At 37.1% G+C, this 23,660-nt stretch overlaps 2 protein-coding genes across 3 annotated transcripts; one reads left to right on the top strand and one right to left on the bottom strand.

Moving 5' to 3' along the window:
* The first annotated feature begins 1,092 nt into the window (after nt 1-1,092).
* LOC116019369 (derlin-1-like) lies at nt 1,093-5,416 on the top strand. 2 transcript variants are annotated; one of them, XM_031259550.1, is made up of 7 exons: nt 1,093-1,257; nt 1,812-1,947; nt 2,319-2,392; nt 2,786-2,879; nt 4,071-4,199; nt 4,602-4,762; nt 5,042-5,416. In XM_031259550.1, the coding sequence occupies exons 1-7, from the start codon at nt 1,241-1,243 to the stop codon at nt 5,292-5,294; spliced, it is 864 nt and encodes a 287-aa protein (XP_031115410.1). In that variant the 5' UTR covers nt 1,093-1,240; the 3' UTR covers nt 5,295-5,416. The 2 variants fall into 2 exon arrangements, with proteins under 2 accessions (XP_031115410.1, XP_031115411.1); XM_031259551.1 differs by having other exon boundaries at nt 1,098-1,402.
* Nucleotides 5,417-17,249: 11,833 nt separating this feature from the next.
* LOC116019436 (COBRA-like protein 7) lies at nt 17,250-20,202 on the bottom strand. The gene is made up of 2 exons (XM_031259618.1): nt 19,583-20,202; nt 17,250-18,846 (listed from the first exon to the last, which is right to left on the bottom strand). Exons 1-2 carry the CDS (start codon nt 20,094-20,096, stop codon nt 17,423-17,425), a joined length of 1,938 nt encoding a protein of 645 aa, XP_031115478.1. The 5' UTR covers nt 20,097-20,202; the 3' UTR covers nt 17,250-17,422.
* Nucleotides 20,203-23,660: the final 3,458 nt, after the last annotated feature.

Raw genomic sequence — 23,660 nt, 5'->3', positions numbered from 1 at the left:
AATCACAATGTGTCGTGGTTTTTGACTTTTTGGTACAATGGTACTTGACCAGGTCATCGGTGGACTTTTTCACTCCCATTTATCTTCCACAAATGAAAGACAGAAAGAGATGTATAATTTTCCTTGTGGCTTCATTATTACTTGACTATACAACCATTATTGCCAACTGGAATTGAAGCCACAAGGAAAATTATACTCATTGTCTATCTTGCATTGTGCTTTTTAATTAGTGTAAAATAATTTTAATGTCTCAGCAGTTGATATATTTTGTACATGTAATTAGTAGTTTATGTTGCTATAAATAAATTGAAGGTGGATAACATATTAACCATATATATATAGCATAGTAACTACAGATACATAATATTTTAACAACATATTATGTGTTTGCAGTTAAAGTATTATGTGTCTGTAGTACAGTTATCATCTTATGTGTCTGTAATTAACATCGTCCGTGTCTTCAATTTATTTATAGACACTTTTTCAGACCAAGGTCCACAATACGACAAATTATACTATGGGTTTGGGTCCACAACACAACTGTACTGTGGACCCTGGTCCAGTACACAAAATTGACTTCATAATACACATACGCATAAACACGATATAATGAACATGAATTTTGTGCATTACGAACATGATTTTGTGTATTACGTTAAGTGTTGATGTGTCCTCAATTTTATAATACACAAAATTCATATTCATAATACGCAGAATTTATGATCATAATGTACAGAATTCATGTTCATTATATCATGTTTATGTGTATGTGTATTATATATGAACATAAATTTTGTGCATTATAAACATGAATTCTGTCTATTAAACCAGAGTCTACATTGCACTGTAAACCCTGATCTATGATATAACGATTACCATACAGGTTGGACATGGTTCACGGTATAACAATTGAAACCACAAGCTAGGCGCCAATAAATTGACGGTAATATTGAAGGTTGCCAATTTTCTTATTCAGGCACTAATTAAGCATATGGGTCCCCATATCAGCTTGACTTGGATAGATGACTTCAAAGTCTCCCAACGCGCAAACAAAATAAAAATGAAAGGGGGGTAAAAAAAAGCAAATTAGTCTCTATCTTGTGTGTGGATTTTCCAAAGCAGTTATTTAAATCAATTTGTAGTATGCAGAAACTCACAACTTAGGTTGTAGATGATCAATTACCAGCTCTTTCTAAGCAAGATCAGAAGAACTGCTGCTTGCTAATATCATATCATCAGGATGTCTACACCTATGGAGTAAGTTCCTCTTTGTATCCCCTAACTTTCATCTTATTTAATTGAATTCATTGTGTTGGGCATCGGCCGGGTTGGCCGAATTCAGCCCTTGCTGATCGAGACGTAACGTTGTGGCTCTTAGTATGAAGGGATGCGATTAAAAATGGTAATGTTCACCTACTTATCACTAATTGATTTTAAGTAGGATATGACAACCAGATAGTTAAAGAAGCGCGTTTGACTTAAATAAGCATAGTCATCACATTGTTAGATTGAGAGTTTGATGGAAGACTAAATTTAGTTGCTTAAATTTTTATATTGTACAGATGAAGAATCAGTAATTACTTTGACTGGGTTGGGTAAAAAATTGAACTATGACTTATAATTTTGTAGGAAAAGTGACTGATGATAAAAATATAAAATGAATGAAATTATGCAAAAATTATTAAAATTTTGAGAAAAATACAGAGCAGATGTGTGATATAATTAAGAATCAATTAATATTTTTGCAAAAAACATAAATTCTGATTTTTTTTTAATGATATATATTGAAGTATATATGTTGTGCAATTCAGGTATTATAATTCTTTGCCACCTGTGGCAAAGACCTATGCAGTCATCTGCTTCATGACCGCTGCTACATATCAACTAGAACTCTACAATATATGGAACATCGCACTATTTTATTCTGATGTTTTCAGAAGGTTTCAGGTATATATAATATAATTTTAGAATGTGAACTTAATTATAAGCTATGAACACGGATTTTAAGTTTTTAACTATATATATGAGTTAATGTTACTTTTAATTCATCAATTATCATATTATTTTCATTTTAATTAATTTTTTTATAATCGAATTTTTTCTACTTTTGATCCCACGACTATTTGACTATTTTCACAATTAGTATCTAGCTATTAATTTTTTATATTTAGTCCCCATTACTTTTAAAAATCTTACCACCTTTTGTTCTTCGGCCTAATTTATGGTCATCGGTAACAAAAATTTTATCTTCATATTATTGAATGAAAAAGAAGAAATAATTTTGGTTTCTTAATTATTCTCAAATGATCATTTTGCAGGTGTGGAGACTTGTGACAAATTTCTTCTTTATAGGAGCGTTTTCGTTTACATTTGCATTTCGTCTTCTAATTATGTAAGCCAAACTTAAAAATCTTTTATATATTTTTAGAAGTATTCATAATTGTTGAATGCCAAAGACTTGGCGGTTGAGCGACATAACTGTGATCATCTCAAATGGGAAGTCGGAAGTTCAAACCCCAGGTTAAGACTTACGGAGGGAACTTAGTATAAAATGCGTCATATTGTCTTGTTACTATATACTTGTACTCCCATTACAGAAGCAATACAATATAAGACACTTTGCCTCTTTCAAAACTCATATCTTGTCTTTATATTCCTTTCATTTAATTGAATTTAGTCAATTTGACCCTTGAATTAATTCCATCATATATAATTAAGGTATTAACCATCAATACATCAAATATTCATTTAATTATTTCATAATGCATACCTAAATATTGAGCAGATTGAGGTATGGGGTTCAATTGGAGAGGGGGCCTTTTGACAAGAGGACAGCCGACTATGTATGGATGTTTTTATCTGGAGCAATTGCGTTGTTGGTAATTTCTACCCCTCACTTAAGACATTTAAATTCATCAAAAACTTTCCCCAAAACTCTTATTAAATGCTAATGGAATGTGTTACAATGAGTCTATTCTAAAGATATCGGTCTTAAATTAGTAAATAGCAACATATAATACATTAAATTAAGTTTGAAAAAAAAAATTAAATGATCTAAAATGACTATTACTTTTAGTGAAAATTCAATTCGATACGTCAAGTAAGAAAATGCATGCAATTAAGGATTTGAATTTTCAATATTTTATTAATAAAGTTATGAACTCTTACTTTCATGCAATTAGTTCCAATTTTTGTACAATTAAGTTTCAATTTTGACAAAAGAATGGGTGCTTGGTAAATAGTTGTTAACTGGTTGTGTTAGTGGGTTGATTAGTTGATAGCATTAGTTAATTGTAGAAATATGTTTGGTAAATTAGCTGATAGCTGATTACATGCAAAATGATTTTCTCAAAAAGTTAATTGAAAAAACTGTTTTGAGCAGCTTTTTGAAATTCTAACTTTTTTTAAGCAATAAGCTGTTACAAAAATATAATTGACGTGTTTGGTTGCGATGAATTTAGGTGTGAAGGAATTGTAATTCAATGAATTCAACAATTACGCCATTTGGTTGGAGGAAATTGTAATTCGGTGAAATACCATCCATGAATTGCAATTCGGTGGAGGAGGGGGGCAAATTTGTTAGTGTAAAGACAATTTTGCCCCTCTCCTTATACCCTTTGTCTTTTTTTAATCATTATTATCATTATTATTATTATTATTATTATTATTATTATTATTATTATTATTATTACAACAGAAGGGCATTTTAGTCATTCTGTCACTTCTTACCTTTCGATTCCCTGTACTCCTATTCTTGAATACCAAACATTGTAATTTCAATTCCTAATTTATTACAACCTTATTCTTTTCACACCGAATTACAATTATTTCCCCCCCTAATTCCCTTGTCCCAACCAGACACCCTATCATATTGTTTGTTTAATTAAGTCAAACAGTTAATTGTGGTCAGAAAAATTAATTAGCTGATAAGCTAACTATGTTACCAAACAGGGTCAATAGCAATTAAATAAACTAACTTGGTATTTAATTTTTCAAACTATAGAACAACTTTTAGTATATTTAAACCAATTGTTATCGTTTTGTTGATATTAAAATTAAATTGCACTTAGGTGATGTCCATATTTCCCTTTTTGTGGTCACCATTCATGGGGGCATCCTTGGTATTCATGATCGTATATATTTGGGGCAGAGAATTTCCAAATGAGCGTATTAATGTATACGGCCTTGTGCAATTTAAGGTATGACATTCTTACTCATTCTGCAATTGCAATTAACTTGAAAATCTCATAATTATAGAATGTTCATTGTAAGGGTATTACTTGTTCATTCCCATTGAATTAAATGTCCATTATATTATAATAGTGTTTATTGCCTTCTGAATATCGAGAGTGTTTGGTTAATAGTTATTAGCTGATTGAGTTAGTAGTAGGTTTGACTAGTTGATAGCATTAGCTGATCGTAGAAAGATGTTTGGTAAATTAGTTGTTAGTTGATAGTTGATTACATACAAAATGACTTTCTCAATTAGTTGAGAGTGATGATTGTATCAATTTTCTTGTCCTTTAGCTAGGTTTAAGAATAGTTGTAATTATTTGTATAGTTTACAAGTTATTAGTTAAAGAGGTGTTATATATATGCAGGGATTCTATCTTCCATGGTACATGCTTGGGATAGATATGATCCTGGGTAATCCTCTAAAACCAGACATGCTGGGAATCGCTGCCGGCCATATATATTACTTCCTCACGGTCCTTCATCCTCTCGCAAGCGGGAAAAACTACTTCAAGACTCCTCGTTGGGTGTATCCTTTTCATAATATAATATACATTTTATTTTAACTACTCATCAACTTGCAACAGTTTAATATATTGAAACTAACAAATTACCAGAACAAATGTGTGTTAACCTACTATCAGATTAAATTATATATATTTTGAGTGTTCAGTGACTTAATTATACTTTTTTTTCCTTCAGTAGCCTATTTGCATTTTCAGGTTATCTTCAGTGGCTAATTTGAACCTTATTCCTTAAAATTTCAATGTACGTGGTTTTAATTTCTTAACATTGTATGTATATATAGTCACAAGCTGGTAGCATACTGGGGTAAAGGCTTACAAGTGAACAGTCCATTTCGAAGCGATCCCTCAGCCGGAACAGCTTTCCGAGGAAGGGGCCGCCGTCTTAACGGAAGCAGAAGTTCTTCGTCGTCGTCGAGGGACCAAACAACAACCACTTCGGAAACACCAACCTATTCAAATTCGAATGAAGGAGGCGGCCGAGGAGAAGGAGGAGTAGCTTTTCGTGGCAGAAGTTATCGCTTAGGCGGCCGATAATACCTTCTACTATACATGCAATGCTTCTTTTATTTGTCCAACTTGTGTGCCACTTCCAATAGACTAAATTTTGTCAACTTTTAATATGATTATATCAATGCATGAATCTATTATTTATTAAATGGAAAAGTTTATATCTTATAAAATTATTGAAATAATATATTTGACATATGAATAATATTCAAATTAAATTATAAATGAAGTATATATTTGGTGTGGCATATGGTCGTTGTGGCCCAAACTAGTTCAAGAGGCCTAATAGCGTATGTAGCAATTGTTATATCATGGATCAGGGTTTATCTTGCATTGTGAATTCTAGTTCAAAATTTATGTATTTGTTGATATATTCTATAACTATAATTAACCGTTAATGTGCCTGTAAATAAATTGAAGGTGTAAATAAATTGAAGGCGCATAGTATGTTAACTACAGATATATAAACTATTAACTTCAAGTACAGATAGGTTAACTACAGACACATAATATGTTAACAATATATTATGTGCGACGTGATTTACAATCAGACCCATTGCTTTGTGTGACGTGGCTTACAAGGTCGTGGCAAAGGTCATGGCGAACAGATTGAAACTCTTGTTAAACAATGCCATTACTGAGAACCAAAGTGCTTTCATCCCTGGAAGGGGCATATCTGACAATGTGATGGTGGCTTTTGAGGTGCGACATTTCTTGAAGAGGAAATATCGAGGTAGGGATGGCTATATGCAACACTGAAGCTAGATATAAGTAAGGTGTATAATCGTGTCGAATGGCCTATGCTCCAAGTTATTCTCCTAAAGATGGATTTTAATGAGTGGTGGGTTGACCTCAAAATAGAATGTGTTTCTTCTATTGAGTATCACATCTTGAACAATTGAGAATTGTTAGGCCCTTTTCGCCCCCAACAAGGTCTTAGACGAGGAGATCCACTTTCTCCTTACCTATTTATAAGTGTAGCAAAAAGCCTTAGTGCCATGATCAAGGAAGCCAGTCCAGGGGTCAGTTACATGGTATTCAAGTGGCGTGAGGGGCTCCAAACATCACACATCTCTTATTTGCTAACGACAACTTCATTTTCACAAAGTGTTTACTTTTCAAAGTGAGGTGCTAAAAGGGATTTTGAATTATTATGTTAGGGCTTTAGGGTAGTTAATAAATGTTAGGGTAGTTAATAAACTTTGATATGTCTTTCATAAGTTTTTACCCAAATGTCAGTGGCGAGTTGAGGGAGTTGGTAGGGAGTCTCTTAGGGGTAAGAACTAAGAAGGATGGGAAATGCTGGGAACTACGTGGGCCTACCATCTCTAGTGGGAAGGAATAAAATGGAGATATTTGGTTTTATAAAGAGGAGAATCCTAACCAGAATCCATAGTTAGAATCACAAATTCTTTTTGAAAGTAATTAATGAAGGAAGTTCTTTTATTTAAAAAGTGTTATCTAAGCATTCCATTCTTATTCTATGAGTGTGTTTTTAATTCCAAGGGAGCTTGTGAAAAAGACTGAGAGAGCTATGAACGCACTCCGGTGGGGGGATGAATATGGTAGTTGAAAAGATATTAGGGGGAAGGCTTGGGATCAACTATGTATCCTTAAACCCGGGGGGGGGTGTTTTCGTAGATTGAGGAAGTTTAATGTTGCTTTGTTATGCAAGCAAGCCTAGAGGATGATCAAAAGTACGTCATCTCTTTTTCATACCAAGTATTACCCTAGAAATTCATTTCTTGATGCTAGTGGAGGGTGGGTAATGGTAACTCTGATCCATTAATATATGGAGAAACAGGTGGTTGCCAGATGCTCCATGAGTAGAGTATGTGGGATACCCAAGAAAAGAATTAATCCCCTCTATGAGAGAGAAGTGTGACCGCTTCAAGGGAGTATTGTATGGGGTCAACTCTTTAGAGATTTTCATTGAACCATGCAAGGTGTTCCATGGCCAAACGGGCACACCCATGAGAGCTAAACAAAGGTTAGGAAAATCCTATATAAGATATATCTTTGTTTACACAAGCAGTAGTATGGTTCAAAGATATCACATTCTACTGGACAGTTAGTATAGTAAATATATCTTTATAAGGGAGGATTCAAAGGGTAACAACTCTCTATTGAACACTATTGTGTTGCTTTTTTTTTAGTACTATCGACTTTATTACAGTGTAGTATCTGTTCAATATACTTTCTCTATCAGTTGTAGCCTAAAGAGTCAATACCTCACCACCGTGGTTCGATCATGCGACTTTCCCTCAAGGAGAGCCACAGAAATCAATTTTAATTCATGTGGGGATGGTTGAAAAAATTAGCATAAATTGATATTTTAAGTGGTCATTTTGAGGTTTTAATTCGAGCAAGTTTCACTTTTGATTTGGATCATGTCAAAGTGGATTCAAATTCTTTTAATTGAGATGTTGTACTCCGTATTTTATATATTATACACTCAAAATGAATATTGTGTGAAAAAAAATTTGATTCGACCATTTGAATAGGAAAAAATAGAGTTGGAAAGTTTTTTAAGTAACTTTTATTCCACGTTGAAATGGTAAGTGAATTTACACAAATATAAATATAACTCAGCAGTGGTGCATCTATAGTAATTAATTTCATGGGGTTTTTTTTTTCTCTCTAGCAAGTCTAGGGTTCCGCCTTCTTCCTAGGGTTTTCTGCTTTTCGTCGTCTTTCTTCCCGATGGCTACCGGCGTTTCCTTGATCTGTTGCTGAGTCGAGTGGTCCAAAGCGAGGTCTGTCTTCTTGCTACGTAATTGCATGGCGATGTCGACGTCCAACGAGGGGGTTGCAGGGCTTACAGCCCGCTGGGCTGATCTGGTTCTTGAAGATGAGGCGACTGCGTTTGAGCCGGTAGGGTTGGATGATGAAGGGGCTGCGGAGGCTGTACAGTCGACGTGGACTTTGGTAGGCCGATTCCTGACGGAGAAACTGGTGAAGCTGGAATTCATGAGGCAGGTTATGGCCTCCGTTTGGAAGCCGGTGCGAGGGGTTCAGGTTACGGAGTTACACCCCAACCTATTCTTGTTCGTGTTCTACCATGTTTCGGACATGCAGTACGTCCTTGACGAGGGTCCCTGGTCCTTCGAGAACTCCACGCTGCTCTGTAAGCAAGTCACTGATGGTGTACTGCCTATTGAGGTTGTTTTGGATTCGGTGGAGATGTGGGTTCAACTCCACGATCTCCCGCTTGGGTATACGTCTGCGGCTGTTTTGGAGCAAATCGGGAATTTCCTCGGACGCTATGTCAAGGGAGATGAGCGATTTACGGGGGCGCCTTGGCTCAATTTCTATCGTATTCGGGTCGCAATCTCTGTCAGCAAGCCTATTAAACGTCGCATGAAACTTCTGAAGCGAGACAAAACATGTTGTTGGGTCTCGTTCAAGTATGAACGATTGCACAATTTCTGTTTTTATTGCGGCCTTTTGGGACACTCATATAAGTTCTGCCTGGGAGCAAGAGAAGCTGTGATTCCAGTAGAGCAATACCCGTATAGTGCGGACTTGCGAGCTGGTGGCATCCGTGGACCGAGGGCCGTTGGCGAGAGCTGGTTGATCCCCGTTGGCGGTTCACTGCGTCCAGCAAAGGAGGCGGAAGGTGAGGGCGGTGACCATGCTGGTGCTATAATCCCAATTGAGAGACGGGAGGCTGCGGTAGGTGTTGTGGTGGTGATGTTACCATGTTTGAGGTCTCAAAAAACTTGCATGTGGCGGGTTCTGGTTCCCAGACCCGCCCGTCATCATGAGTACGTTGAGTTGGAACTGCCGTGGATTGGGTAATCCACGGACAGTTCGAGAAGTGGTAGACCTGGTGTCTCGTAAGAAGCCCGAATTTGTGTTTCTCATGGAGACCAAGGTTGGACGAACTCACGCAAAGCGACTCCGTGTTAAGCTTGGTTTTGAAGGTTTATTTTATGTTGATAGTATTGGGTTGAGTGGTGGCCTGGCTTTGTTTTGGAGGAAGAATAATACAGCTAGGCTCTTGAGTTTCTCAAAGAATCATGTGGGTGTGGAGGTGTGTATGGTTGGAATAGAAGTTTGGAGGATGACTGGCTTCTATGGGTTTCCGGAGCGGAGTCGGAGGGCTGCTTCGTGGGATCTTTTACGGTCTTTAGCTGACAAGTCTTCTCTTCCTTGGGTGCTCATAGTGGATTTTAATGATCTCTTGTATCACCACGAGAAGCGAGGGGGCAACCCCCATCCTGATAGTCTCCTTCACGGTTTTGGGGATACTATTGAGGATTGTGGTTTGGTCCAGTTGCCTATGAGGGGCTACCGGTTCACCTGGGAGAGAGGGAGGGATACGGTGGATTGGATGGAGGAGAGGCTAGACAAGGTGCTTGCAAGGGCTGATTGATGCAGTTTGCTTCCAGCTGCTTCTGTCACTAACATCCTTACTCGGTCATCTGATCATTCGGCCCTCTTTTTGGGGGTTAAGGAGGATCGGTTAAGGTATGGTAGTGTGCAAAGACCATTCAGATTTGAGATGGCTTGGCTATTGGATGAGGGCTGTAGAGCACAGGTGGAGAATGCTTGGCATGAAGGCAGGGATGGAGGTGTTCTCGGGTGTTTGCAATATTGTGGGGAGAGACTCAACCGCTGGGGTGGTGACCATTTTCATGAGTTCGGTGGTAAGATCAAAAATTTGCGCAATGAACAGTTGCGACTGCGGGGCCGGCTGGACCCCGTCTCTCTTGCAGATTACCATCGGATCGAGGGTGAGTTGAGTAGATTGGAGGCACAAGAAGATGTTTTCTGGAAGCAAAGGGCAAAACAACATTGGTTGCGAGATGCTGATGCCAACACAAAGTTTTTCCACAGGTATGCCTCTGCTCGCAAGAAGAAAAATACTCTCTAAATTAAAAAATGATTCTGATGTGTGGGTTGAGGGGGATGCTTTGAACCATGTGGTATTGGATTATTTTAATGATATTTTTGCTTCGAATATCACTGCTTCTTCTGTGGACTCTTTTACTGCCTCTATTGTGCCTCGGGTCACCCAAGAGCAGAATGATCTTCTGCTAAGGCCGTTTGAGCCTGAGGAGGTGAAGGCTGCGTTGTTCTCTATGTTCCCTGATAAAGCCCCAGGGCCTGATGGCATGAATCCGGGGTTCTTTCAGCATTTCTGGGATGTGGTTTGAGTGGATGTTATAGCCTTTGTGATCAAATGTCTTAATGAGGGTCCTTTCCGGATAGTCTGAATGATACCAATGTTGTGCCCATCCCAAAGAAGATTTCCCCGGAGGTGGTGGCTAATCTTCGGCCAATTGCCTTGTGCAATGTGGTTTACAAGGTCATGGCTAAGATGATTGCAAATCGTATGAAGCCGCTCTTGGGGGGGATAATCTCTGACTCGTAGAGTGCTTTCGTCCCTGGCCGACTAATTACAGATAATATCCTAATCGCAGCTGAGATCGGTCATTTTCTGAATAGGAAACATTGTGGTATGGTTGGGTGGGGGGCCCTCAAGCTGGATATGGCCAAGGCATACGATCGGATGTAGTGGTCTTATCTTCGGAAAATGCTGCTGGCTTTGGGTTTTGCGGTTGAATGGGTGAACCTTATTATGCTATGTGTAACCACGGTCTCGTATAATTTCCTGGTCAATGGGGAGAACATTGGTCAAGTTATTCCAACCCGTGGCATTCGTCAGGGTGATCCCTTATCTCCGTATCTGTTTATCATCTGTGCAGAGGGCCTTTCTCTGTTGCTACAAAGGGCTGAGACTCACGGTTCGTTTCACGGGTGCAGGGTGGCCAGGGGTGCACCACCGATCTCACATTTGTTTTTTGCAGATGATAGCTTGTTGTTCTTTAAGGCAACAGCTCAGGAGGCATCCGCTGTAAAACAGTGCCTAATTGATTACGAAAGCATGTCAGGGCAGGCGGTCAATTTTCACAAATCCAGTGTGTGTTTTAGCAGAAATACATCTGTAGCTGATAGGGAGATGGTGGCTTCGGTTTTAGGAGTTGTGCAAGCACCCAATTTTGGAAAATATTTGGGCTTACCATCGTTCATAGGCCGGGAGAAAAAAGTTGTTTTCTCTTATGTTGAGGATAAAATCAGATCCAGAATTGGCTCTTGGAATAAGAAGCTCTTGTCTCAGGCGGGTAAGGAGATCCTTCTGAAAAGTGAGGCACAATTAATGCCTACCTTTTCGATGAGTGTATTCTTGCTTCCTAAGTCGGTGTGTCTGTCCGTTCAGAGGGTCATGAATAGATATTGGTGGAGTTCCGGAAGGGACAAAGGTATTCATTGGAAGGCTTGGGATCGATTGTGTGTGCCTAAGAAATATGGAGGGTTAGGTTTCAAGGATTTAAGGGCTTTCAACCTCGCAATGTTGGGGAAGCAGGCATGGCGTTTCCTCACTCAACCCACATCTCTTGTAGCAAGAATTTACAAGGCCAGGTATTACCCTAAATCTTCCTTCATTGATGCTACAGTGGGGAACTGTCCAAGTTTCTGTTGGCGTAGCATTATGGCTTCCCACGAGTTGGTATGCACAGGGGTCAGGAGGAGAATTGGGAATGGAAATTCTACACTAATCTGGGGGGCACCCCTGGTTACCTGATGACCCCAGTCCAATGGTTCAGACAGCAATGCCCCAGCAGCACCAAGGGGCTTTGGTTTCTGGCCTGATTGACCCTATTTCTGGTACATGGGATCTCCCTATCCTACATGATCTGTTTGACCATACTGATGTGGAACGCATCTTGATGATTCCGATCAGCTCTGAGTATGAGGATTCCTGGTTCTGGGATGGAGACCCGAGAGGTTGCTACACAGTCAAGGATGGGTACAAACGCATTATTGGCACTTATGTTACCACCCCGGGGACATTTGATAATTGGCTACATCTCTGGAAAATTAAATCCCCTGCAAAATGGAAAACTTTTGTTTGGAGAGCCCTTACCAATATCCTTCCAACCACCACCAATTTGATTATAAAAAGGGTGGATGTTGATCCACAATGCCCAATGTGTGGGGTTGTGCATGAGAATATCATGCATGCATTAATTTTATGTGATTTCTCAAGATTAGTTTGGCATGAGTCTAATTTACACATTGCTAGTGTGATTGGGGATGACTTTGGAATATGGTTTAATAATGCTTTGACTGTGCTTACTGAAGACGAAATCCTTGTGGCCTTGGCAGTTCTCTATTACGTTTGGAAGGCTCGAAATATGGCTGTTTGGGAAGGTTCGTTGTCGCGACCGAAACAGACCTGGTAGATGGCACGAGCAGCTGTGACCGCATGGCGCCAGGTGCATCCACTGCAGCATCAGAATTCTGTAGCTTCAATTCCAGACGTCCCAGCAGCTCTCACATCTCACGTTGGAGTACACCCACTGAAGTGTTACTTTGATGCGGGATTTCAAGCTGCCACGAAGAAGTCGACAGTAGGGGCGGTGCTCACTTCGGCAGGCGGTACTTTCCTCGCGGCATTCAGTGCGCCCTTGGCGGATTGCTTCTCACCACTCATGGCTGAATCTATGGCATGCACGGAGGTTCTTTCTCGGCTACGAAATCGGGGGATTAATTCCGTTGATCTCTACACCGACTGCTCTAGCTTACGTCGTTTATTAACGACACAGAATACCACTCTTTTTTCATATGTTGGTTTTTCTATTGATGCTGCTAGAACTATTATGTCTACTTTTACTTATTGTTCAGTTAGTTTGATTCCTAGAACTGCTAATCAGGCAGCCCATACTTTAGCAGCCACAGCTTATACTCAGGCTGGTTCGTTGTTTTGGGACTCTGTCCCGCCCAGCTCTATTGCTTCCATGATTTAATACAACGTTTATTGGTTGGTTTTCAAAAAAAAATATAACTCAGCATTTTAAGAAGTTTGAATTATGTAAGACCTACACCCTCTCGTGTACCATGACCTTTTGTCAATTTTTAAATTCTTTTTGTCAATTGAGTGATAAAAAAGAGCTGCCTTCGAGAGTTGGAGAGCAGAAAATGGTGAGTTTTACTATTCAAATTAATTATAATTAATTTAATTTATTTGAGAATTAATTTTGTACTATCAGATTTATTCTGATTAATTTACATGTTATGGGAGTTAATTTAATTTATTTGAGAACTAACATTGTAATGTCATATTTATTTTGATTAATTTTACGCGACTGATTTAATATCCAATGTTTGTATTTGTTGGTACATTGCTAAAATAAAGCTTTACCGGAAAAGTCATCTGACTGATCAAAAGTGTCTAAAATATAATAAGGGAAAATGGCACTTTTTCCCCCTGTGTTATGTGCATATAGCACTTTTCCCCCCTGTGTTATTAAAGTGGCAGTTTTCCCCCCTCAGTTATTTTAAAAGTGATAGTTTTTCCCCCTGTAATGTTAAATTGACATTTTTACCCTTAAATAATTATTTCATTTATTTTTATTCTCCAACCAAGTATTACTAATATGTATGGAAGATCACGGTTCGATACGAACCTAATCTAACACTGTAGCAATTGAACTTAAATAGTATGGACGGTTACGATTCATAACCGAAAAAATAAAACAAAATAATTGTTGAATTTAGACTATTTTTAAATAAGAAATAAACTTAATAAATAAATAAATAAATAAGTTTTGATTGGCGGTTCAAAATCGAAATTGGAATCGAACCGTACCGATTTATCAAAATAAGTGTTTGATCATTTTCACTATATATGACTGTGGTTCAATTCCAGTTCACGGTTCAACAATTATTTAATTTTATTTTTTTCGGTTCTGAATCGTAACTAGAACCGTCCATACTATTTCGATATGATTGCTACAGTGTTTGGTTAGGTTCGAACCGAATCGTGATCATCCATACATATAAATAATAATTTGTTGGAAAAGAAAAATAAATGAAATAATTACTTTTAAGGGTAAAAATGCCAATTTAACATTTCAGGGGGAAAAATAACCACTTTAATAACACAGGGGGAAAAAGTGTCATTTTCCCATATAATAATTTAGAGCGTTAAATGATAAAAAATAGTCTGCACTAAATTTAAAATTAACACAAAAACAAGAAATTTCTGCTTGAATTAACTCAAATATAATAACAAATCATTATATTGCAGTGTTTTGAGTGTTTTTTATCGTTAGTGGGAACTGGGAAGATGCAGTCTTGAATCCTTATCTGATCCTCTTTTAATTTGACAGCCAAATTGCCTGTCACTATACTTATCCTTAACTGATCCTCTTTTGATTTATGAATCCTTATCACAAATTGCCTGTCACTATACCCATTGATTGATGATGGATGTTCCTTAGCTTCTGAACCATGAATTAGGTGTTAAAGAGTATCTACAATTAAAAATGCATTATTACCTTTTTATTTAAAAATTTAAAAATGCATTATTATATATTTAAACTATCCAAGTTATTTTAGTATACTCTTATAACCTTTTTATATTAATTTTTATTTAAATTTAAAAATTTTTAAATTTAGCGGGCCCCTGCCAAGGCTCGCGGGCTTCAGGCGAGGCGGGGCGGGCCGACCAATATTAGGCCTGTATTTTGGCGGGCTTTTTAGCCCGCTCCCACCATATGGCAGGCTTTGGCGGGCCCGCCCGTTTCGACAGCTTTACATAAGTGCTTAACTTTCAACTATTAAATTAGATCACAATCATCTTAGCCATCAATTGGTATGTATATATCTTTCAAACACACATTCAAACATTTGATATTAAATCATTTCTAAATTTTGAAGACAAGTGTTTTCAACCGTTGGATTATATCACAACCATCTTAGCCATCAATTGGTATGCATATCTTTTCAACACACATTCCAATATATACTATATCTTTTTCAAATCTTAAATACAAGTGCTTAACGTTCAACCATTAAATCAGATCACAATCATCTTAGCCATCAATTGGTATGTATATCTTTCAAACACACATTCAAACATTTGATATTAAATCATTGACATCAATCGGTATGCATATCTTTTCAACACAAATTCCAATATATACGATATCTTTTTCAAATCTTAAATACAAGAGCTTAACTTTCAACCATTAAATTAGATCACAATCATCTTAGCCATCAATTGGTATGTATATCTTTCAAACACACATTCAAACATTTGATATTAAATCTTTTCTAAATTTTGAAGACAAGTGCTTTCAACCGTTGGATTATATCACAACCATCTTAGCCATCAATTGGTATGCATATCTTTTCAACACACATTCCAATATATACGATATCTTTTTCAAATCTTGAAGACAATTGCATTATAACTCTATAAATAGTACACTAGCTCTAAATCATAAAACCACAACTTTTTGGATTCTCACACCCTCTCTACATCCTAAAAACCTCTCCAATTTCTTTGAAAAATGTCTAAATCACGCACAATCAGAACTGCTTCATATATCATATGATCTCCGTCATCCACGCTTTCTGATTCGTCTTCCACGCTTCTTGATTGCTCAATATCCTTGTCCTTTCACTCATGCTTCCTTTTGTCAACTACATGTTGCCATATGTTCTTCAAGGCTTCAATGTCGTTTCTCGTCCCGCATCAAGAAACACAATTGGTTCCTTAAGCGTGCCATCAGCGTACCCTAATAGACCAAGGCCAATGAGAGTCAAATGGATTTGTTGTTACCGAACTGGAAAAACTCACGGTAGTAAGGCATAATGTAATTTTCATAGGATTAGGAAAACAAAATCTCATATAATTTAATTGGCTCTCATACCATATGAGAATGAGAGAAATGTATAATTGTGAGTATAAATAAAAGAGAAGCCAACTACAAATATATGACAAACTAGACTAAATCAATAGACTAATATTAATACAAATATTAATTCTTAACAATACTCTCATATATATTTAGGAAAAGCCAAGACTTTTAGCTCCCGAGTATTCAGTAATAACAATATACCAGTAATACACAAAGCCAAATAGAAACCATATATGTTATCACCAACCCATTAGCCTCGTCATTCTACTTGACTCTCATTGGCCTTGGTCTATTGGGGTATGCTGATGGCACACTTAAGGAACCAATTGTGTTTCTTGATGCGGGATGACAAACGACATTGAAGCCTTGAAGAACATATGGCAACATGTAGTTGGCAAAAGGAAGCATGAGTGAAAGGATAGGGATATTGAACAATCAGGAAGCGTGGAAGAGTGGAAAACGACGGAGATCATATGATATATGAAGCAGTTTTGATTGTGCGTGATTTAGACATTTTTCAAAAAAAATTGGAGAGGTTTTTAGAATTCAAAGAGGGTGTTAGAATTCAGCCCCACCCCCACACTCATCTCCATTCGCACCCGCACCCCACACCAATCGTCAATCGTAATCAAAAGAGGATGACGATGATCTTTCTACTACAATGGTGAATGTTTTATGTTGTGGTGTTACACATGGTGCATATGACTTATCTGATATAACTAATTCGCATTGAAGCGTTGAAGAACATATGACAACATGTAGTTGGCAAAAGGAAGCATTGAGTGGAAAGACAATATTGATCACTGGTGTTCAGGAGTAATATTACATCTACTCTCATTTTCTACTCCATGTTGATGTGTCATCATTTGATTGATTTAAACAACAAAGCGAGTCACTATTTTTATTTATTCACTTTTCTTTACCTAATAAAATTATACATGTGACAAGAGTTATACTATGTGGGAGTACATATATCATTTTCTATTGGGAATTGGAAACTGACAATAGTATGTATCAATGTATCATACATGTTTAGTCATTCTTTTCCCACTACACATACACTGATACAAGAGGGTTACTACTTGCCAGCTTCATGGAATCCCCCAACAAATTAAATATGGAACCAAATCATCTCATAAACGATTTGGTTTACAAAATGTTGGAATCATAATTAGTGCTTTAAAGAAGAAGAAAAAAAAAAGAAAAAAAAAGGAGAGACTGAAGAATTGAAATAAATGCAGTTATTAAATGTCAATGAGTTTAGCATAATATATGTATGTATATACACAAATGTTGGACTTAGAGAACTGAGTGGCAAAATCCTTAGCACAAAAATTACATACAATGATTTTGTCTTCTGGGAATATATCTTGAAGACATCAATCAGGCTATACTAACAATTTGGGATGGTTGGATCAATAGTCTAAAGAATGGTGTTTATAGTCTTAACAACATGAATAAGACCAGGAGAGCTAGGATGGTGGAAGTGAGTATGGATGAGCTTACTCTAAACGAATTGCTTTTCGGAAGAATTTTTGGTAGCAAACACTCTTCTCCGTTAAAGTATACCTTGGTCGGGAAACCATCACCAGCAGCGATGTTGATACCCGGGGTGTTCTTCTTTGTGAATGAAATCACTGACTGCTGTTTACCTGGTACTCTGGGATCCTTCTGAGGATTCGCCCCGTCTGTCTCTCCTACCAAATAGTTCAATCCAGGAAGGCCCTGCATGAATATTGTGTTCTCGACGCCACTTAGTGTGCTCCCATTGAATGAATAGACTTTCTCGAAACCAGGAGCAGCTTTATCCAGTTCAACTGCAGCAAACCAATCAGCAAATGCAGAATTCTCCCAGTTGAACAGCGTGATCCTTGCAGACCATCCGCCTCGGTAGTCTGTGAGCAAATGCCAGTTGATAGTAACACCACAGTTATCTGCACAAGGTAAAGGGTTTGGCACAGGGAAATGGTTAATCCCGGCCCACGCTAAGGCCAATTTGGTTCTATTCTCGAAAGGAACCAACAGAGACTGGGCTGGAAGGAGAAGCCCGGGCGCTTTGGCACTACAAGTCTTGGCTGTATTGGCAGGGCAGCCACAGGCACAGGTCGAGCAAGGGATGACAGAGTCGTTGTAGTAAGCAGAAAACGAGACACAGCATCTCGGGCTCGCTCTCTTCGGTTGGGTAATAATGCTGCACACCACTTGCCAGCTAGCAAACACTGCTTTATTTGGCAGCAGTCCACTAGGATCCGGGAATTCACTGGGACTTACACGAACCGGGGGTCCACATTTATAATCTGGATTGAGGCGCCCGCTGATCTTCCAATTCTGGGGTGGGGTGAACAAGGAGCGGTTGAGATCAGGAAGCATCTTAAACACATTCATCACGAATGCAGACACAGACTTGCTGGGATCCATCGCGGGTGGCAAGATCGTGCCATTCCTGCAACAAAAAGGAACCTTCCCCAGAGCTGTATCGTTCGCCTTCTCCAGTGGCAGGTCAATAACAGTTGGCCTCCTTTCACAGTTCAACACGTTTGAGAAGTCGAGGTCCTTGTAAAACTCGCCCTGCCTGCCAAAGAGGCATTCGGATGAATCAACTACAGATGGATAAGCCCCTTGCAGGTTATATATGAACTCATCCCTCATCCAATCCCAGCTAAGTTCCCAATTGTCAAGACGGCCAAGTGGATTATGGTTTGCAATGGTCACCTGCGCCCAGTAATTCGAATCATATGATCTTGTGATATCGTACATAATTGTTAGATCACCATCTTTACGAGGTAGAAATTCCTCATCTTTGGTCAGATTAGCCTTGAATTTCTGGTCTTTTGTACAGCACACTATCATTGTACTGTTTCCTGAATGAAAGATGGATGCATAAAAATGAATTCAGTCCATAGTCATTTAAACCTTATACCCATAATAACACAAATCAAAAAGGCATGCAGTATATTTAGCAACAACAAAAATAGAGGATAAAACACACTTTTTTTTATACATTAGGTTTCCTAACTTATGTTAAACTAATCCTGAGCCCCCAGAACCTTGTTGAAGAGCGTTGGAGGGCGAGTTGCCTAATTAGTCCTTAGTTTTCACCTCGGTCTGTACACTCTGTGCACAAAGAATCTTCATCACCTCTGAGCAATATCGAACCCCCACGAACTTCCATCCTACACTCTATGCAGAAAGAGTCTTCTTCACCTCTAAGCAATATCGAACTCCCACGAATCCCATTTTAGCGTTGGAGCAAGACTTTTAGGGTGACGCTTGAACCATTGAACTAAACCCCGCCGGCTAAAAACACACTTTAAAGCATAGGAACACCCATAATACAGCTTCCAAAATATGTATTTGACAAAATGAATTTAAAAAGCTGTGTATATCAATGGATCACTTGCCATAACTCCATCAAAATAATCCTTTTATAAGCTTCATTTTGCATAAGTTAAGACAACAATAGACAGAAGTATATGAGTATATGACATTCAAAATAATTAAATAAATCAACATCATAATCAGCAAGTTTCAAAGATTTAAAACAAAAAAATTGGTAATTGGTTTTAGTTTCTGAAAAATAATTAAATTAATCTAAACCTTGCATAGAGGGTTTAGGACAAATGAAGCCGTCATTGACGAGCGAAATGTCGGAGGGCATGGGAGCGTTTCCTAACCCGACGCCGAACTGGGTCCCGACCAACTCGACCCGAGCACTCGTCTGGGTCGAATCACCGGCGGTCTCGATCGCCGTCTTCAGATCCGAGCTAGGGAACCCCGCAAAAACAGTTCCATTGCCCACCGCCGCCGGGAGAGACGTGCCGTCGTCGAGCACGGAGTTGGAGGCGGAGACGAGGAACTCATCGTGCTGGAATCCGACAAAGACCCGCCAGGACTTGAGCTCGTCGACGCCATTGTTGACGATACTAAGGGCGGACTCGAATCGGTAGGGCTGGTGGGTCTTCTTCACAGTGGGCTTAAGAATGGACCCTGAACTGTACACGTACTGCAAGAAGATGCCGTTACAATCGTCGGCCGGAGATTTCTGGGCCTGTGCAAAATGGATTTGAACGCTTAGAAGAAGGAGGAAGAGGAAGAGGGAGAAAGCAGCCATGATCCCTTGAATCTACTTTCTGAAACAGAATTCAAACGAGAGAAAGACAAAATTTTGATTTATAAAATGGAAAATGTTGGTGTCAGTAAATCAAAATTCTTGAGAATGTTTCTCCGGAGTAACAGAAACAATGGAGTTAGCAGTGATGGTGGGGGTTCCCCACCATCACTGTTTACAGTATTATAAAATAATAATAAATAAATAAATTCTTCAACGGTCAGTTGAGGTTTAAATTTTTAAATTTTTTATTTTTATTTTTATTTTATATTCTAAATACATTTTCAGGATTTTTCTTTGTTTTTTTTTTCTATTGAGGATATTTTATGTTATTCTTTTAATTTTCATTTTTTTTACATTTGATCGTAAAATTTTCGTTTTAAATTTATTTTTAAAATTTTTAATTATATTAATGACTGATATATTACTAATTCTTTTAAATTTATTTTTAAAATTTTTTGGAAGTGCCGAAGGGAAATACGCCACTATTGAGGAGATGAGGAAAGACAAGTTAGCGATAGCTTCGAGGAAGTTGTTTTCGTGTTGCTCTTTATTAAATTTTACATTTTTTGTACTAAGAGCATCCCCAATAGTAGATTTTAGGAGGTTTTTTGTTGGTCAAATGTGATGTGGAAGAAAGAAAGAGTGGAGAGAAAATAAAAGGTTTTGTAGGAGGATCAATTTGTGTAGGCCCACGTGGAGAGAAAAGAAAAAGGCACTCTCATTAACGTGCGTTTAGCATAAGACGTGCGCCTAGAGAGCGCATGCAATGCGTAAAAGCTTTTTTTTTTTTTTTTCGGTGACAATTTTTTTTTTTTATTATTATTATTTTTTTTTGCTTTTGTTCCCTCTCCTCTTTCCTTGTAATTTGACAAAAATTTCTCAAAATTTATGCCTAATGAGCTTGCTCTAAGAGCAACCCGATTTTTTTTTTTTTTTGAATTTTTGTCATACGAACTAGGATAGATGAGATAGAGAAAAAGGGAAGAAAAACAAAAACTAATCTGACAAAAGTTTTTTTTTTTTTTAAGTAGAAAAGAAGGTTTGCACACACAACCAGAATGGTGCGTGCAGTACGCGCGCCATGCTGGGCACATGGGTGCTCAAAACGTACAATCTTCATAAGATTGTCCAAGCATATGGCTCAAAAAAAAAAAAAACTCAAATTTAAGGATTAAAAACCTTTTTTTTTTAAAAAAACATTTATCTTCCCATTTGTTCAAAAACCTATTGTTAATTTTTTTTTCTCTGCAAAAATTCATGGAAAACCCACAAATATAATTGCTTTAATACTTATTTTAAATTTAATATTATTTAATAACTATAGGCTCAATCCAAAAATATACAAATATCGGATAGTATATATTTTAGTATGTAAGGTACATGGTCAAAAAAATTAAGCTAAACATGAAAAATAATAATTATTTTGATTGTTTTTTTTTTTAATTTTTGGTGTACCCAGAGTTTCACTGTCGAATGAATGAGTTTCTTTCACTCAACTTCACCCCCGGATTAATTATTTTGATTGTTAGTTCTTCAAGTACCTATACAATGAAATTCGTGTGCATGCTGATGGAAAAATAACACTTTGTCCTTCAAAAATTGTATGTTAATAGTTGACAAAGTATTTGAATTATTAATGTACATTTCTCTCCTAGTTAGACGTGACCACTTTTCGGTTCTAATTCTGAACTTACAGACTTACAGTTTACGGTTCTGAAAAATGACAAATAGGCAATTCCGGTTTAAACCGTTAATTCAAACTAGAATTTTTTAAATTATGTTTTCTATTTTTGAAATAGTCCAAATTCAACAATTAAATTTTTTAAATTTTTTTTTGAATTTTTTCATTCTAAAATTTCTTTTTTAAAAAATTCTTATATATCAAATATTTAAACTTTAAAGTTAAACTAAAAAAATAAAAATAATTTTGAACTTGCACTTAATTTTATCAAAATTAAATTGCCTACTATCTTATCAAAATTTCAATAACAATCAAAGTTGAGGGTATTCTCTTACTCTCTTCTTCTTTCTTTTTTTCTTTTTTTTTTTCTTTTTTTTTTTGTATTTTTTTAAAAGGCATTGGCTTCTCCTTTGGTAGCAAACTAGCAATGGTTGTGAAATTATTTCTCACAATATATTTTATACAATTTATGAGTTTATGATGGACCAACCCATAAAACCAACATATATAGTAATTTGATAATTTCATGATGTTTTAAGGTATCATGCTTTGTACGTGTTTGATGAAATATTTAAAAGAATAATACAAATTTTACAAATGAAAAAGCACTAAAGTAGTTGTTTGATAGCAAGCACTAAAGTACTTGTTTGGAAAAAGGTACAAATAGGCCATTGAACTATTTAAGGAATAGCAATTAAGCCATTAAACTCCAATAAGCTCCAAATTTATCCATGAACCTGTAAAAAAAAAAGAGCAATTAGCCTTTTTAACGAGTTACTAACAAGTCTTTGCTGATTGGGATCCTATTGGGATGCCACGTAGATTTTTTATTTTTTATTTTTATTATTATTATTTTCCTACTAAGCATTTGACCCAAAAAAAAATCAAAAAATAAGAATTTGACTCTCAACTATAGCTTCTTTATTTAATTTTAGTGTTTTCTCTCTTTTGCGATTGTTTGTGGTATTTGCCACCAGTATCCTCAATGCTTGTCTTAAACTAGTTCGGATGTTGTCTTTGTCAATCTAACCCATACGGTATTGTATCCGCCCGGAAGTGTTCCCAAAAGCAGTGAAGGGGAAAAAATGCATTGACTGCTCACTTGTAAGTGTTCACAATAGTGCAAACAACCGCAAAAGATAGAAAAAACATCAAAATAGAAAAGAAATTACCAATTTATTGTAGAGTTTCCAGGAGAAAAGTGAAGCCTAGCAGAGATTAGAATCGTTGGCGACAAACTTGCACAAGGGAGAAGAGAGAAATCGAGTTTTTATTTCCAATTTCTTTTTGACCAAGAAGAGGGTCAATTTTTTTTTATTTTTTTCTCATTTTGAAATCGGAACCGAATAATTCCAAACTAGACCGAGTAGTTTTGGTTCCTAATATTATCAAATCGGGCCAAGGACCTTGTGGTCCAGTGGCATCAAACACTTCTCTTTATACGGGAGGTGGTGGGTTCGAGCCTTAGTGGAGGCAATCAATAGGTTGAGAAAGTAGTTATGAAACAGATACTGCACTGTAATAGAGTTAGTAGTATTCAAAAAAATATTATCAAATCGGAATCAACCCTTCTGGATTCTGATTCCGGTTCAATTTTTACCGTACTTGGTTCTGAATGTCATTAGAGGCTAACGCGCACGTGCACCGAACATGAATTTTTTTTAAAATCAAAATGACGACGTTCGTGAAGCACACAATAATTTACCTTTAAGGGCCATGTGTATAAGCCCTGGCCGCACATGACCAGGTCATTACTGTACCAAAAATAATTTACTTATATCTATAGCAACGAAAAAAGTTTACTTCCTTCTCCGTTTGTACAATATAATGATTAAAAAAGACTGACTTTACTCTCAAAAAAAAAAAAAAAAAAAAAAGANTCT

The sequence above is a fragment of the Ipomoea triloba genome, chromosome 5 (assembly GCF_003576645.1).
Source record: "Ipomoea triloba cultivar NCNSP0323 chromosome 5, ASM357664v1".
Classification (NCBI taxonomy): domain Eukaryota; kingdom Viridiplantae; phylum Streptophyta; class Magnoliopsida; order Solanales; family Convolvulaceae; genus Ipomoea; species Ipomoea triloba.
The sequence above is the reverse complement of the archived record's forward strand: the minus strand, read 5'-3'. Positions and strand labels throughout refer to the sequence as shown.